General features: G+C 41.7%; 1 protein-coding gene across 7 annotated transcripts in view; it reads right to left on the bottom strand.

Annotated features, from left to right (window-relative positions):
- Positions 1 to 16,147, bottom strand: part of PPP3CA (protein phosphatase 3 catalytic subunit alpha) — a 665,570-nt gene that overhangs the window by 633,299 nt on the left and 16,124 nt on the right. For 3 of the 7 annotated variants that reach the window (XM_078676075.1, XM_078676078.1, XM_078676077.1), the window contains exon 1: positions 7,338 to 7,495. The exons of 3 other annotated variants lie outside the window; for them this stretch is intronic. In XM_078676075.1, the coding sequence (XP_078532201.1) occupies positions 7,338 to 7,398 (61 nt within the window). In that variant the 5' untranslated portion in view covers positions 7,399 to 7,495. Of the gene's footprint in view, positions 1 to 7,337; positions 7,912 to 16,147 lie in introns of those variants that run through there. One more of the 7 variants, XM_078676080.1, reaches the window with a different exon arrangement.

Below are 16,147 nucleotides of genomic sequence, written 5' to 3'. Positions count from 1 at the left end.
GATATGAGGAGGTGACATTAAGAAACACAAGCACTGGCCTAATCTACTATTTTAGTTTTACTAATAATTATGGGTAAGCTCATATGCCTCTATCTATTTTCTTGTTCATATGTATAAATCGAATTTAAATTTATGGACACAGTGAATTTTAATTTGCTTTAGTGTTAAACTGCTCAATGTATTTGTCTATCCTGCACTCCATGATTCAATTAAAATTAGTATTCCGCCAAATCGTTTTTTACAGGTTGTTTTTTTAACTTAAACATACAAAACATCCTTTCCAGGTTTTGTAACAAAACCTGGAAAGGATGTTTTGTAACAATCAATCAGGCTTGCTATGCATTTTAATTACAGCTGGTGTAATTAAACACAGAATTAAATTCTGAAAAAAAAGTTTTATTTTAAGTTTTGAATTTGAAATACACAGGTATGAGAAAACCTTTTTATTTAAATCCCTGTTGCTCTACTTGAGCAAACCCCCTGTTAAGAGGGACTCCTCTGGAGCTAGTCAATCCTTTAAATATCTGGGCATCATCTTGAACGAGTATTTCCTTTGGCAGACGCACATTGCAAGGTCCAAGCTTAGATTAGAGCAACTCACTGGGGGACTGTTGAAACCATTTAAGGCCTCCCAATATCGCCCTATTTTGCTGGTATTGCAGGTCTATAACCACCAGGCACTTGAGTCAGCGACATATGGTGCAGAACTTTGGGGACACAAAGACGTCTTGTTCCTAGGCACTGCAGAAAATTGTTTTATATGGCGACTGATTGGTATGCCTATTAGCACATCGTTGCTTCCCCTGAGGATAGATCTGGGGCTGAAAAACATAACTGATATAGTTAGGTTATAACCACTTTTATTTTGGAAATGGTTTGGAATGTGTAAAGTTTCAAAATAAGGATGCAGGAAGCAATTGAAGAATAGTAAAAGGTTTAATCCTTAAGGCACAGTACTGTCAGAGCCAGGTCCAGTTGCAGAATGACGGTTTTAATTCTATATAGAATCAAAGCAAACTGGAAGGCAAATGCCACAGTCATAAGTACACGAGAGACTTAAAGGGGAAGGGGAAATATAATAGAAATATAAATAGCAATGTAACATCTCTTCCCTTTGGAAAATGAAACAAAATACAACATTACAAATGTAAAAGAATATTACACATTAACACATTTAGCTACACGTTTGGCATTCCACACTTTACCATCTTGTGTAACAATGCTGTTGCGATTAACTCTTACAATTTTGACTGGCCAAACTTTGCTTCACCTTTAAGTAAAATACCAGGTTTACGTATCCTGACCCACTACAAAATTAGGTTCTTTCACGTTCATGCGAAGATCATAGCAAAATGTACTTTTTTGTTGTTTCTCATCTATCCTTTATGCTACTATTTCTTTATCGATTACCGATCTTTGGTTCTTCACAGCTTTTTTAAACCACCAAGGGCACAACTTAGAAACAGGCTCCCTTCCCTTAAGTAAACAGAAAGGAGAAACCTCAGTAGTATATTGAGGAGTTATGCCGTACATCCATAATTTTTTTCTCAATTTATCCTTCCACAGAGATCCAAAATTACGCGCCCACAAAATATCTTGTTTAAGAACTCTAATGTATCTCTCCACTTGACCATTCCCTTGCGGTTCATACAAAGCAGTAGTCATATGACGAATATTGAGAAACTTAAGAAAATCAGTCATTTCACATGATTTCATCTGCACACCATTGTCAGTAATGAGAACCTCAGGATAACAGTCACGAGCAAACACTTCCTTGAAAAATAAAATAATTGTTTCAGAATTAGCATGTGGTACTAACTTCACCTCCAGCCATTTGGAGTGGTAATCAACCATAACTAAGGCAAACCTACAATCCTGGGGTAAAAAAATTGAACGGACCAGCAATATCAAAACCTACCTTTTGCCAAGGAAATTCTGGCCAACATATAGGAATAAGAGGAGCAGGATTACATAAGCATCTTTTCGCTACTCACACATTCAGAACACTCTCACAACTCTGTCCACAAACCTGTCCAACCCTGGCCACCAAAACACATTCCTGATCAATCTCTTCATTGAAGACATTCCTAAATGAGTTTCATGACTTAGAAATAAAATAAGATCACGAAGAGACACAGGAGGAATGCATTTACTTTGACGGAAAATTAAATTACTTTCACGACAAGCTCATCAGAAACATTCCAATAAGGAGATAATTCAGCTGAAATCTCGGTCCTAGCAGGCCATCCTACCCTGGTATAATTGATAACATTAGACAATATCACATCATCATCCAAAGCCTTTTTCCACATCTCTTCTGATATTGAACTGAAACTTCCTATAAGGATTTCACCAACCATGGCAACAATTTCTTCAACCTCACACTCTTGACTAACTTTACAGGGAAGTCTAGAGAGACAATCTGCAGTCACATTAATTTTCCCTGGCACATATTCCACTGAAAAACTATATTCTTGTAACCGGGACATTAGCCTAGCTATGCAGTCAGTGGCATTTTGTCCCCCTCCAGGAGACAAAATTTAAACCAAAGGTTTGTGGTCTGTTCTCAAGTCAAAACGTGCACCCCATATGTAATTACAGAAGTGCTCAACCCCCCACACACATGCTAGCAACTCTCTTTTAATGACAGCATAACGTCTTTCTGTGGTATTAACCCCTTGGCCGCGGCGGTAATTCCGCCGTGGCGCTAGGGGGAAGGGGGGCCGCGCGGCGCCGCCAGGCTCGTGATGGAACCATTCCGTCACGAGCCGCGGTGGCGCTGTGCTTGTGACGGAATGGTTCCATCACGGCCCCACCCGCTCAATAGAACGATCCGCGCAGGCACGAAATCAGCGACGCGCAGGCGCGGCGGCCGGGCCGTGACGAAACCATTCCGTTACCAGCACAGCCCCCACCATGGCTCGTGACGGAATGGTCCCGTCACGAGCACGCAAGGGGTTAAGCGTGCGGGATGCAAATGCCACATTCCACTCTTCTTTACCAGGATGTTGGGAGAAAACACAACCTAAACCATAAAGGCTTGCATCAACTGTGAGAATACAGGTCTTGTTCATACAAAAAGGTTTTAAGGTGGGAGCAGCAAGCATTTCTTTCTTGATGTTGTCAAAACACCTCTGTTGTCTTTCTCCTCAAATAAATTTAGTATTCTTCCTCTATCAGTTCTCTTAGAGGTTCAATCTTGGAAGCGAAGTTCATAATGAATTTGCTGTAATATTCGCATAATCCCGAAAAGGATAGAAGCTTGTCTTTGCAGTCAGGTGCTGGAGCTTTTAAGATGGGGTCAACAAGAGCCTTTTTAGGTACAACACCATCTTAGGACAAGGTATGTCCCAGATACTCCACAGAATCTTGAAACAATTTGCACTTATTTATTTTTTTAAGAGTCAGTCCATGCTCTTTCAGAACCGTACAAACATTCCTCAGATGTTCCGTGTGTGTCTCCTTATCCGAAGAAAATATAAGAATGTCATCTTGGAAACACTTCACGTACAATTGCATATCTCTAATAGATGACACATGGATCTCTGGAGAACAGAAGCTGGAGATGCCAATCCAAAAGGCATCCTTTTGAATTAGTATAAACCCTGAGGTGTAATACATGCTGTCATGTGGTGTGATTCTTTGGCAAGCTCAATCTGATGGTATGCAGATCGAAGATCAAGGGTGGAGAAAATGTGGCACCGCCTACTATGCTAACCACTTCGTTAATATTAGGTAATGGGTGGCAATCTACTAATATGTTAGCATTAAGGGCCCTAAAATCAATACATAATCTCAAAGATTTATCAGCCTTGCGTGCCAAAACGACCGGAGAAACCCATTCTGATGACTCTACCTCCTCTATCACTCGTCCATCTTTTCACTACTCACACATTCAGAGCACTCTCTCACAACTATGTCCACAAACCTGTCCAACCCTGGCCACCAAAACACATTCCTGATCAATCTTTTCATGGAAGACATTCCTAAATGAGTTTTGTGACTTACAAATAAAATATGATCACGAAGAGACAGTACTGCCAAGAGCCAGGTCCAGTTGCAGAATGACAGGCTTCTAATTCTATATAGAATCAATGCAAACTGGAAGGCAAATGCCACAGTCATAAGAACACAAGACTTTAAGGGGAAGGGGATATATAAATGAAATATAAATAGCAATGTAACAAGATGGTTGTGGGCAACACCGGAATTGAATGTTTACCAGCAGGGGTTGTCTGATCTTTTGAGTTTACCAGGAGCAGGTGATCTCCTGTGTTTAACCTCTTCGATGCGTCGCAACGGTGGGCGTAAGCGTCGGACGGCTGGGGGCCGTCTGTTCTGCGCACGCGTCAAATTCCGCCGCACCGTGGCAGAATTTGCGCCTCAGCGACGCGGATAAGGAATGCGAGATCCACATTAGCGTATATTGGGCTTGAGATCTGTGGTTTGTCCCCAAAGAGGCTAGCAGGGTGTCTAAAAGGCAGATAACAAGGGCCTACTGGAAAACACCAAATAGGCTTATTACCATGCCAGCCTAATTTGGGCTCTCTGTCATAAGTCTTTTTAATGGTAGAGCTAATATACAGCATATACTTTTAAAAAGTGGTAGAACTAGAATTAGCCACGCTTCGGATGTTGGAGAATCACTTTAACAACTATGAAAAGACAACAACAGATTCAGAACTCTGCTGCCACACCACTCTTGCATATAGAGCCACAAGTTCACATCTCCCATGCTGGAGGCCATACATTGGTTACTGGTTGCCAGAAGATCAACATTCAAGCTGCTTTGTATCACCCACAAAGTAATAGATAGAAAGGGACCACTCTTCATCAGGAATAAAATCAAATACATTCATAAAAGGAACCTCCGCTCTAGATTGGCATCTCCCCTCAAAATTCCACCATACAAAAAAAAAAGATATAGGTGGTACATCCCTGTCTGTTCAAGCAGCCAAACTATGGAACTCATTACCCCCGTACTTATATTATTCTATATTTAACATGTATATAGGTGACTGCAAAAATAAGTTAGTCTTTACTATAACTATTTATCTACAATTGCTTTACTATTGAATTAGAAAGAAAAAAAATCACAAAAAATATAAACAAACAAAGTACAGCAACACTTGAAAGTCGGAGTTTATTAAATACTACCTAAATCTACATGTTTCTTGCTTATACATATATACCTTCCACGTACCTATGTATCTTTATATTTATGGACTTTACTTCTAATTCAGCTTCTCTAATGCACTAACCTATACCTGTCTCAATATATCATCTACCTCCTCTCTCACTCATCTCAAACCTCATTCTATTACTCTCTCCAATGCACTACCCTATACCTCTCTCAATGTGTCCTCTAACTCCACTCTCTGACTCATTCCAACCCCATTTTACTACTAAGATCACCAAAATAACCCTTTCTAGACTCTTCCCTCCTCTACCCCTCCTTGCATCATCTCATACCTCTTTTACTATTTAGATCTCCAGCACAAGCTTTTCTAAACCCTACCCTCGACTCTCTCCCCTCCACCTCCCCTTTTCTCACCCCAAACTCCCTCCTACTGCTATGAGTTCCCAAAAAACTATTTCTACACCCTTACCTCTTCTATCCCTCCACTATCATTTTTCAATCCAAATAAACTCACATGTCCCCCGCTCAAATTAATCCCATATCTCCCTATACTAATTCACCACTAACCGTCTTTGACTTCTGGAGTAGCGCGCTACTCAACGGAAAAAGTGCTTTAACGGCTTGTTAGGGGACGGAAGCTCTATATAAATGCAATTGCAATTTCCTTTAAAAGTCAACACACAAAACAAGTAAGAGCAAAAGTCCCCATAAATTAAATGGGAGCATGAAGCCTGCCGGTATCTCCATCACAAAATGTTACCTAGATCCGTTTTATTCACAAAAATGCAGAAACTTTGGATTTACCAAATTGATGTAATTTTGCATTAACTAAACCATCTACGCCAGTTCTGCCTGTGATGCTGCTGCAGCGTCTTACATCGTTGGTGAAGCCTAAAGCAGAATAATTATGCCCACGCCCAACATTTAATGTTGTTAAACGGAGATAATCCTAACTAGAGTGGCTGCGTACACGTGCATGGAAATTCCTCAAACTTGTTTTAAACCTCTCCAAGAGATAACATCCACGGAAATATCATACCAGTAGTAAACTCTTTAATACATTAAACGTTATTCTAGGACTAAGTCAAAAAGGTACACTTAAATTCACTTCGAAATACAATTGTGTTTATTCTTTGGCAATATACTATTAAGCGTCATTTTAAATATTTCATTCCAGTGGATATCTGTACATCACTGTAAACGCTAGCTGTTTGCCAAATTTCATTATGCAAGCATGGAATTTAATATGAGTAAATTACACCAAAAATATAAATACACGCATATACATACAATTGTTAAAATACAATCAGCCATGCAGGCCCGATTTGTGCGAGAGGAGTAGAGCATGCATTCGGTAGAACCGCAATAATTTTGCTGACCTCAATGAATTTACAAGAGCTGCTAGGAGTATATTTCCCTTAAGTACTACAAAAGAAACTGACCATCTTCGAAAACCACGAGGCTGCCAACAAACCCAGGGATATATGTTCTAAAGTTCTGCAAGGCGCAACGCGAAACAAAACGTAGCGTCTATTAACTTAATGTTGCGCCAGAACAAACGTTAACCTTCCTTACGGTGTTTTTAGGTGGAATTACGTGACGAAACGCAGCACTACCTTCCACTATTAATAAGACTGATATTACAGGACATGTTGAAATTCTAGTTTCCAGAAGTGTAAATAATCTTCCTTGTCAGATATTCATCCAATAGAGCACAGCTTTGGTTTTGTGTAGGGTTCAACAGAAAGGACGGCCCCCAAGTTATTTTTGCATAATTTGTAAACTAAGGGAGAGGGAGGAGTTTGCTTTGGGTGAGGTCGTCTGCCAAGTTACAATATCTTGTAGCACCGTGTGTGTCTTGTGTACAACAGTAGCCTGTGGGAAAGTTTAGAACGCCATCCCGCGGAGCCACATGAGTACAAGCTACGAAAAAGCAATGCAGGCAATGGGTGCTGTATGCTACCTACATCCTCTTCTGGACTATTTCTGTCTGGAGCCGTGTCCCTGTGGCTTGTCAGGGAACAGACACTCGCAGATCAGTGTTGCACGACCAGAGGAGAACTAATCGGAGGGGGAGGAGAGGAAGAGAAAAATAATTCTAATTTACACAAGAACAAAAAAAAACGACCCCAAAAGCAGCTCTCCAAAACTATTGCTATTACACTTGCGTCGATACATTACGCGAGTTGCCCGTTACCTTTCACTGGCCGCTCAGAGGTGGACAGCTGCTTGGCATCGGCTTCCCTTGGCTCGGACATGGCTGGGCTGTACGTGCTGCCCGGGTACTTCTCAGCTATCCGCGTTCTGAGACTGTCACCCGAATAGGAGGCAGCCTACTCCGGGAGTTCCTCTGTGAAGACAGAGGAAGGACAAGAAGTCCGCACCCAGCAACCGACGCCACCATCTTGGAAAGGATGCGCCTTCCGTGAATTCAAGGGGCAGCTCAGGAGGGGCGCAGGGAAAGGTCGTTTGTCGCCAACAAAATCATCTCATCTGCTCACTGCCAAGTGTGAGAACAAAAAACAGACTGCGAATAGATAATAAATATGAAGATCTAAGGGTGTCCTTTGCGTAGATGAAGTCTACACTCCTGCACGGATGCACTTCATATTTTAATCTCAGCATCGCAATTTTCGATCTGTGTAGCAGTGTGCTTAGGAAATACACCGCATAACAGGAAGCCATCACCCAGCGAAATAGCCCCAGGAGGACTTCAGGGTGGCATTCTACACTACAAACTTCCACATTGCGTTTTCCTCTTTAGTCCGTTTACTATATCACTTTCAGGACTACGTTTACATAGTATCGCAAATCCGCACAGCCTAGTCCTCACTTCCCAGGGTCTGACACAAGCCAATCAAAGAGCGTGGACATCGCCCACTTCCAAAGGCGCTCTATGGCTATTGGAGCATTTTTACTATCAATCAGCACACACACTTTTTCCTAGATGGCTCCTCCCCCTTCCCTGCAAGATTATTTAGTTAGCAGGAAGGGCGGCTGCAGACACCTTAACTAGCTCCTTCGAAGAGCAACACAGAATAAGAGTAACGCGCGCCCTGATTGGCCATTAGCGGCACTATCCGGAAGAAGCGGTAAGTGGGTTGGTAGATTTATGCAGCGCCCTATAACCTGCTGTTAACACCCATGTCCAGCCTAGACAGCATGACATGCACAGGGCACCTGCCTAGGTTGACCAGATGTTGAAAGCCAAAAACCGTGACTTTTAGAAAAAATAGAAGGACGAATTCAACATCATCCGAGGGACACAGAAAGAACCCCGCTCATCAATATTGAAACACAGACGAAGCACTAAGGGAATAAATTAAAAGCCAATTTTTAAAGCCCAGTATCAAGCGTGTTTTTTAAATAGCTTTCGAACAGGCGCTCCTAACTAGTACGGCTTTGTAACTCATAAAAACGTGCCTCCACTGTTTACAGTCAACCCTCACTAAAAACCAGGACCTGACCCTAAACTGCCAGGACAGCTGATGAAAAATCGGGACGCTTTGTCACCCTACGTGACCTGCCCAGACTCCTCAAGCTCTCCTCGCTGGATGATAGGTGAGTGTGCCGATACATGTCACGTTCTGCAGTCATCCAGATGTCACACACACTTAATGAGTGATACCCTAGTGACTGCCCTCCTCTGTACTAACCTAAAAACTTCTATATCCCATGTGTGTCTCACGCCTGGAATATTATATATATTTATCAAGAAAACAGCAGCCAGGGCAAACATCCGGATCCCAATGGATGAACTGAGTCTTAACGAAATTAAATGTCCAAGAAAGAAGTGACTCACACAGTTGGACTCGCCAAAGAACAAAAATATATTTTTCAGTACAGCGTTTAAGCTTCTGCCTTCCTCAGGTAGTACAAGATTGTTTGCTTAGTGGCTGTACAGCTGACACTGCTGGATTTTCAAAAAGGCAAACCATCTTGAGGCCGAGCTGAAATATTGTAGTGGAAATATAGTTTTGTTCTTTGGTGGCAAGTCCATCTGTTCGGGTCACTATATATATATATATATATACACACACACACACACACACACATTTCAGTACTGGGCTTATGTTTATAAATGTTTTTCAAATATGTTAATCTAATTGAGTTATCTGAACTGAACCATGTCTTGAATTTATGGGATGCACTGGTTTGGTAAATGAAATCCAGGACTCAAAATAATAGGACTCTGTGACAAAGGGGATATAGTGATGATTACATAAGTATAACGTTTAATTTAGAGAAGTGGTTGCCAACTGATCTTTTTATTAGGCACTTTCTAGAGAGCTAATTGTGCATATATTGCATTTATTTATGTTAGTCAGCTACACATTTATGTGCTTACTTTAAGAACGAATACTTACTGCTCTTGGGTTCAAGCCCAGTCTCTTGGGCCCAAAAAATTACAATAAGTGTGATTTAAATATTTTGAATAATTTGATCAATCAAATGTAGGCTGCCCCCCAATATTTGGCCCTGCAACAGGGTTAAGGGGAAATATCTCAAGTTAGGCGTCGATGAGTCCATATGTCCTGCATGGCAGACTGAACCATTGCTCTAAGCTAGCTGATGGTGTTGATTAGTTGCCTTATTGTGTATTCACGAACCTTTTTTCACCTACTAGTATGTGCAGGGATAGGAGGGAGCTGGGGTTAGCTCTCAAACACCAGAAAATACCCCTTGGTGTCAATAAGACTGTTGCATTTGGGAACAGGAATACCCGACTAAAAGGTACCTCCCTGGACTGGTCATGGTATTAAGGGACACCCCGATTTGAAAGAAAATGGTAAAGAAAATAGGAGGCGCCAGCGAGGAGAAATGTAGAAACCTTTGCAGAAGCCAGAACTAGTAAGACTTGGGGCAGCTAAGTACAAACTCCCAAAGGAATTTCTTTAGTGGTGCTCCAGGAGTAAGAACATCTTGGTGCTTAGGGCAGCTGTAATAAACCACACCCCTCAGTAACGAAGATTCAGACACAACTTATCTCCATTGCTGGTATGACCGTGCTCACCAGACCATGTACCAGTGTGAAGAGGGCCCAGAGGAGGAATTAATTTTCTATTTGGCCCGCAGAGTTAATACTTGCTCAGCTATGCACAATAAGTCCTGAACAGCCCTAGGTGGCCTTTATCTATGCTAACCACATTTATTAGTAAGGAATTACATTAGTCGCAAATTGAAGGTCACAGCTTATAAGCCACTGGAAAAATGATTTGCTATATTTGGATGTTCCAGGGTTACTGTTTAGCCTCCGATTGTCTAGGATTGTATATTCACTGAAGCGGAGGCTATCAGCAACAAGCATTGGCAAAGCCAATGTTCCACATATACAAGATCTATTGGCTTTGTACATTTAAAAAAAAAAAAAATCACAACAGGATGAGTGTTGTACAGGGCTTAGCTCTTCTTCTGAGCTGGCACTCTAGATTTCTATCAATGTTCTTGGTTCTGGAGTTCTCCTTCGCCCTGTTGGCAGTTGGAGCTCTGGCCAGATGAGAGGAGGGCTTACCTGTTCTGTGCTGCAAATAAAGCTATTACCTTCAACATCCAGGCGTGAGAACATTACATCATTTACAACATTTGGCGACTTGGTCTGGTGAGACGTCTGGCCACAGCTTCCGTGTGGAATTTTGCAGCTAGAAAAGAATTACAGAAAGGTAGTGCCGATTCCTCTCGAACCTGCGTGGTGTGCGACGCTGGAAAGAATTTCAGTACAGTATTGTGGAGTCGAGTGTGGCGTTAGAGAATATCCGGAAGATTTTCCTGTTTCTGCCTCCTTCGTCGGGGTGAATGACGTCACCTCTCCCAACGTCTCTTCCTTGACGACGTGCGCGAGTCAGATGTAGTCTGGTGAGTCACACACTGCTGAAACGCGTCCTACCTCTTGCGCGACTGTCGTCAGAGACGCATCTGTCGTCAGAGACTTAATTGACGCTACTCACGACGTGGTCGGCCATCTTGAAAGATATTTTCTGTATATCGGTAGTTGCTTAGCAACGCGACTCACCGAGATCTTCACAACGGAACGACGCATCTCGCAGAGCGATCTTTTCAGCGGACATAGAAGCGCCATCATATAATGGACTCTCAGCATTCTATATTGGGGTAAGCGCTTATATCACACGAAACAAAATATAAGCGGACTGTTTTATATTATTTCTCAAGATTAATCTGTACTACAATTCATCGTGTGACAACTACTCCCTGGAACAGTGTTGTTATTACATTATATATTTGATCTAGTCTCATGGCTCAAGCCATTAATGTTGCACTACCGCCACAATTCCTGTGTGAGCCAGAGAATCCGCCTATAATGTGGGAGGACTGGATAATAATGTTTAACAACTATATCCAAGCCTTAGATGGAGAAGACTTCTCACCCAAACGCAAGAAGGCTCTCTTAATGACGACTTTAGGCAAGGAAGGACAGCGTCTATTCAAATACTTACCACAAGTATTACCATCAGGGTCGCAGGCGGATTTAGATGAATTTAAAGAAGCAGTGATGAGACTCGAAGCCAGATTTGGTAAAGAGGAAAACCTTGTCCTACAGAGATATAAATTCTACAAAAACAAACAGTTGGCTGAGGAAAGCATTGATGAGTTTGTCGCGCGACTACGTGAACTATCGGTGAAATGCAATTTTGGTCAAATGGCGGATGAACTAATTCGAGATCAACTGATAGTTCAAGCCAATAACAGAAAGGTCCAGGAACGATTATGGGCAGCAAAGAATCCAACGTTGAAAGTCGCAATAGAGTTAGCTAAAGTAGTTGAGGAGAGTGAGAAATGTATGAGAGAGTTGCAGAAGAGTGGTTTAGAAACTAAAGTTGCAGAAACTAAAGTTGCAGAAGTTTCCAATAAGAGTGTAAACAGTGATAATAGTGATGATGAAGCTAAGGCAATTGCTATTGTTAGAAAAAGAGGATATGTTCTTCAGAAAAAAAATATGCAACAAACATCTAGCAATAAGAATAGTCAAAAAATGTGCTCGAGGTGTGGGAGTTTTTCACATTCTTCAGATGCCAGGTTTTGTTATGCTAATAACAAAGAATGTCTACGTTGTGGGAAGACGGGACACTTTGCAAAGATGTGCAAAAACAAAAACAGTTCAAGGGTGACCGTTGTTAATGAGTATGGTGATGTGAAACGAGAATTGAACAAAATACTAGTTTTGTCTGACACTGTTTGTTCCTGCAAGGATCAAAAGGGAAATCCTTTTAAAGCTGAATTTAAAGTTGATGGAGAAGTTATAACCCTCATGGTAGACACAGGTTCAAAGTGGACCATTATACCCTTATCCCTGATGAAAAGTGTGTGGGGTGAAAGAGTCTTGAAAGAGAGTGACATCTTTCCGTCTGGGTATCAAGGCGAGAAAATCGATATATTAGGCTACTTTGAATCAAAAATCGAATTCAGAAATAGATCAGCACCTGGAAAAGTCTACATTTCAACTGAAGGACCAGCTATATTAGGCCGTCACCATCAATACGATTTACACATTGTGGTGGATCCTAGGTCTGATGATCCTGTGTCAATAGTTGATAAATCTTCTATTGACGAGATTCTGGATGAATTTAAAAATGTCTTCAGAGATCAATTGGGGGAACTTATAGGTTATTCACATCGCATAATTCTCAAGGAAGGTAGTTGTCCTGTTCAGCATAAGGTGAGGAGAGTCCCTTTTGCTTTACGTGGAGAAGTTAAATCCACTTTAGAGGAAATGCTTCAAGGTGGTATTATCGAACCAATTGAGGCGTCTCCCTGGATTTCGCCTGTAGTAATTTCCCAGAAGCCTGACAATAAGATAAGGTTCTGTGTGGACCTGCGCTCACTAAATAAATGTGTGGTTGCGGGTGTATTCCCTCTACCGAACATTAACGAGTTAGTTTCGACACTCAAAGAGGCAAAGTTTTTTAGTAAACTAGATCTAAAGCATGCTTACCATCAAATATGCTTAGATGACAGTTCCAAACATCTTACTGCATTCATCACTAGTGAAGACACATTCCAATTCACGAGGTTGCCCTTCGGGCTTGTCTCTGCCGCTAGTGTGTTCCAGAGACTTGTGTCTGAGGTTTTTAAAGGATTAAATAAAGTACTTTACTTTCAGGACGATATCCTGATCTATGGAGATTCCTTAGAAGAACACAATGAAACCTTGCAGAATGTGTTACGAAGGGTGGATGAGGCTGGATTAACATTAAGGAGGGAGAAGTGTGCATTCCTTTTGAAGGAGATAGAGTACTTGGGTTTTTGTCTGTCTGAGGAAGGAATTAAGCCCAAGAGGAATTTGTTGGAAGCTTATGAGCTGGCTCCTTTCCCAGTTGATAAAGATCAACTTCGATCATTCATGGGTCTGATCGAGTTCTACTCGAAATTTGTGAGAGATTTCTCTTCAAAGACTGCTCCTTTGAGATACTTGTTGAAGAAGGGTGTTAAGTTCAATTGGACTGTTGAGCACGAGTCGTGTTTTAATATGATCAAAAGGGAACTTAAATCTGCCAATGTCCTTACTCCTTTTGATACTGCTCGGTCCTCTATTTTGATGGTGGATGCTAGAATTGTAGGTCTTGGTGCAGTCCTCCTGCAGAAACACGGAGGGGTGGAGAAAACCATAGCGTTTGCTTCTAGGCCTTTATCTGTTTCGGAATCGAATTACTCAGTAATAGAGCGTGAGGCTCTTGCTGCTGCTTGGGGCACAAGTTATTTTTGGACCTATTTGTGGGGTTACAAATTTGTTCTTCGCACAGATCATAAACCCCTCTTAAATGTGCTGGCTCCGGGAGGTGCTGGAAAAGGGTCTCCTAGGTTGGCAAGATTAGCCTCTCGCTTACAGGATTATCAGTGTGAAATTGAGTTTGTTCATGGCTGGAAAAACATTCAGGCGGATTGCCTGTCACGACTACCTGTACGGTCCTCTAGTGGTGAGGATTTTGAGGGGGATATTCTAGATGATGTTGCAGTTGCCAGCTCCTGAGAAACATGGCTGTAAGTAAAAAAAAAAAAAAAAAATGTAAAAACACCTGTGCTGTGACATGGCCAGCGTTGACTAAGTATACCACTTTTTTTTTTTTTTACTCAGAGCAATGTTGATCAAGACAAGGCCATTGGCGTGAGCATATATCACTTGTCTTCAAGCAGCCAAAAGGATGGAAAAGCAGCTGCAGCAATTTCAAGCCTGAAGAACAAAGCACCCACATCCCAACAAACTGTCACTTGTCAATCAAGCTGCTTGTCAGCTGTACGCAAACAAAAATGAAAGGAAAAATAACTCTTTAGGTTGCCTTTATAACTTTTTTAATCAGCATACATTAGGCATATTAGGTAAAGAGCGTTAAACGTGTATTCAAGAAATAGTATGTGTTTAATGCAAAAACACCAAGGGGGCGGGGAGGGCCATTTGGCACTATTGATAGCTCATGGAGCTACCAACTCTATCTAGACTTATTTATGGACTAGGGAAGTAGGAAAGTCTGGGTGGCTCAGCCAGATACCCAACCATGGGAGTCAAACTAAAGTCACTGGAAACACGCAGCAATGGAGGATCAAATTGTTTGGCAAAGTTTACTAAATTCAGTGGCAAGGAAAACAACTTACAGTACTCGACATCTGAAAGTGACCAGTAAATGTTCGTTAAGTGTCTGGTACGGTATTGCGTGAGGTGTGTAGATCAATTTAATATCATTTGAACTTCTTGAGCTAATGATTTTTTTTATCTAAAAATCATGCTTTAAATGATTATGCTGCATATTCAAATTTATATGGAAAATACAGTGGCCGCACAACCATGTTTTCCCATCAACCCTACTAATAACTGGTCTATTCTCTACGGGCATTGTAAGAGTTGTGCTCTGTACTTCCTCCACCCAATCAGTTTCACTTTATTTCGTAACGGTGGTGGGCAAGTAAGAAGCTTTTTAATGGAAGTGACCGTGACCCATCTAGACACCTATTTTCAGATGCCCAACCTCCCAGTCACCCAGGCTGGTATAACATAGGAACTAATCTGTGGAAGACTGCACACCTATGAACCGAACACATTAGGTGTGCATGGATTAAACAGAAAGCCTTAAGCATGGGTCACAGCAGTGATACCTCCGCCACATGGGACTTCAGGGAATCAGTGGACGAGCGGGTGCTGATCCACTATCTACCTCAACAGAATCTACCACAGCAATGGTAGTGATTGAAGAAGCAGAAATGTTAAAATAAGTTGGGAACAAGATAAAAGAAACCCATTTGAAGACACTTCACAGATCTTCTACTATACTCATCGCTAAAGTCAGACCTCTAGCGCTGCAGTGACCAAACTCACATAATGAATATGCCAGTACAACAAAATAACACTTTGCCAGTCTTTAATGGCACCTTGTCTCTTTAGGTTAAAAAATGAAAAAAAGCTGCACATGCTGCTACAGGACAGTGTAAAACTCATTATTAGGTACCAAACAAATGAATTCAGTATTTCTTGATCAGTCCGCCGTAAGTAAAAACAGCCATACAAGAATGTAAAAGAACGCATCTTCATGCACCAGCAGAACCCCAACAAATGTCTAATGGGCTCCCTACTCTTCCTGGGAGGAGACACTTCTGTTTAAATCCAGTGTGTAATTTTGATGGCAGGTTTTTATGAACTGCACCCACTGTCTATCAGAGGGCTTTTCAAAGTCCAGCTTGAGAATTAATAGTAAATACAGTTGCCGTATGTATGGAAATGCCTCTTTGCATGTTCACTCCCACATTTTTGGACTGATGCTGCTTGTTTTCCAACTCTTGGTGCACGGAGGTCTGCCAATCAGACCTCAGTGCCAGTGTTCTAACCCTTGCCAAAGAGTATGTCTAATTGGTTATTCCCAAGTACTAACTTGATTATAAGTCACTAGTATATGGTACCCAAGGCAGGTAAGGCATTATGTCCACCCAGGGCTGCAGCACTGATTGCACCGCCCTGGGTGTACCAAAGTACAAAATGGCTCCCAGCCTGCCACTGCATACTGGATG

Source organism: Lissotriton helveticus, chromosome 2_1, assembly GCF_964261635.1.
Source record: "Lissotriton helveticus chromosome 2_1, aLisHel1.1, whole genome shotgun sequence".
NCBI lineage: Eukaryota > Metazoa > Chordata > Amphibia > Caudata > Salamandridae > Lissotriton > Lissotriton helveticus.
The sequence above is the reverse complement of the archived record's forward strand: the minus strand, read 5'-3'. Positions and strand labels throughout refer to the sequence as shown.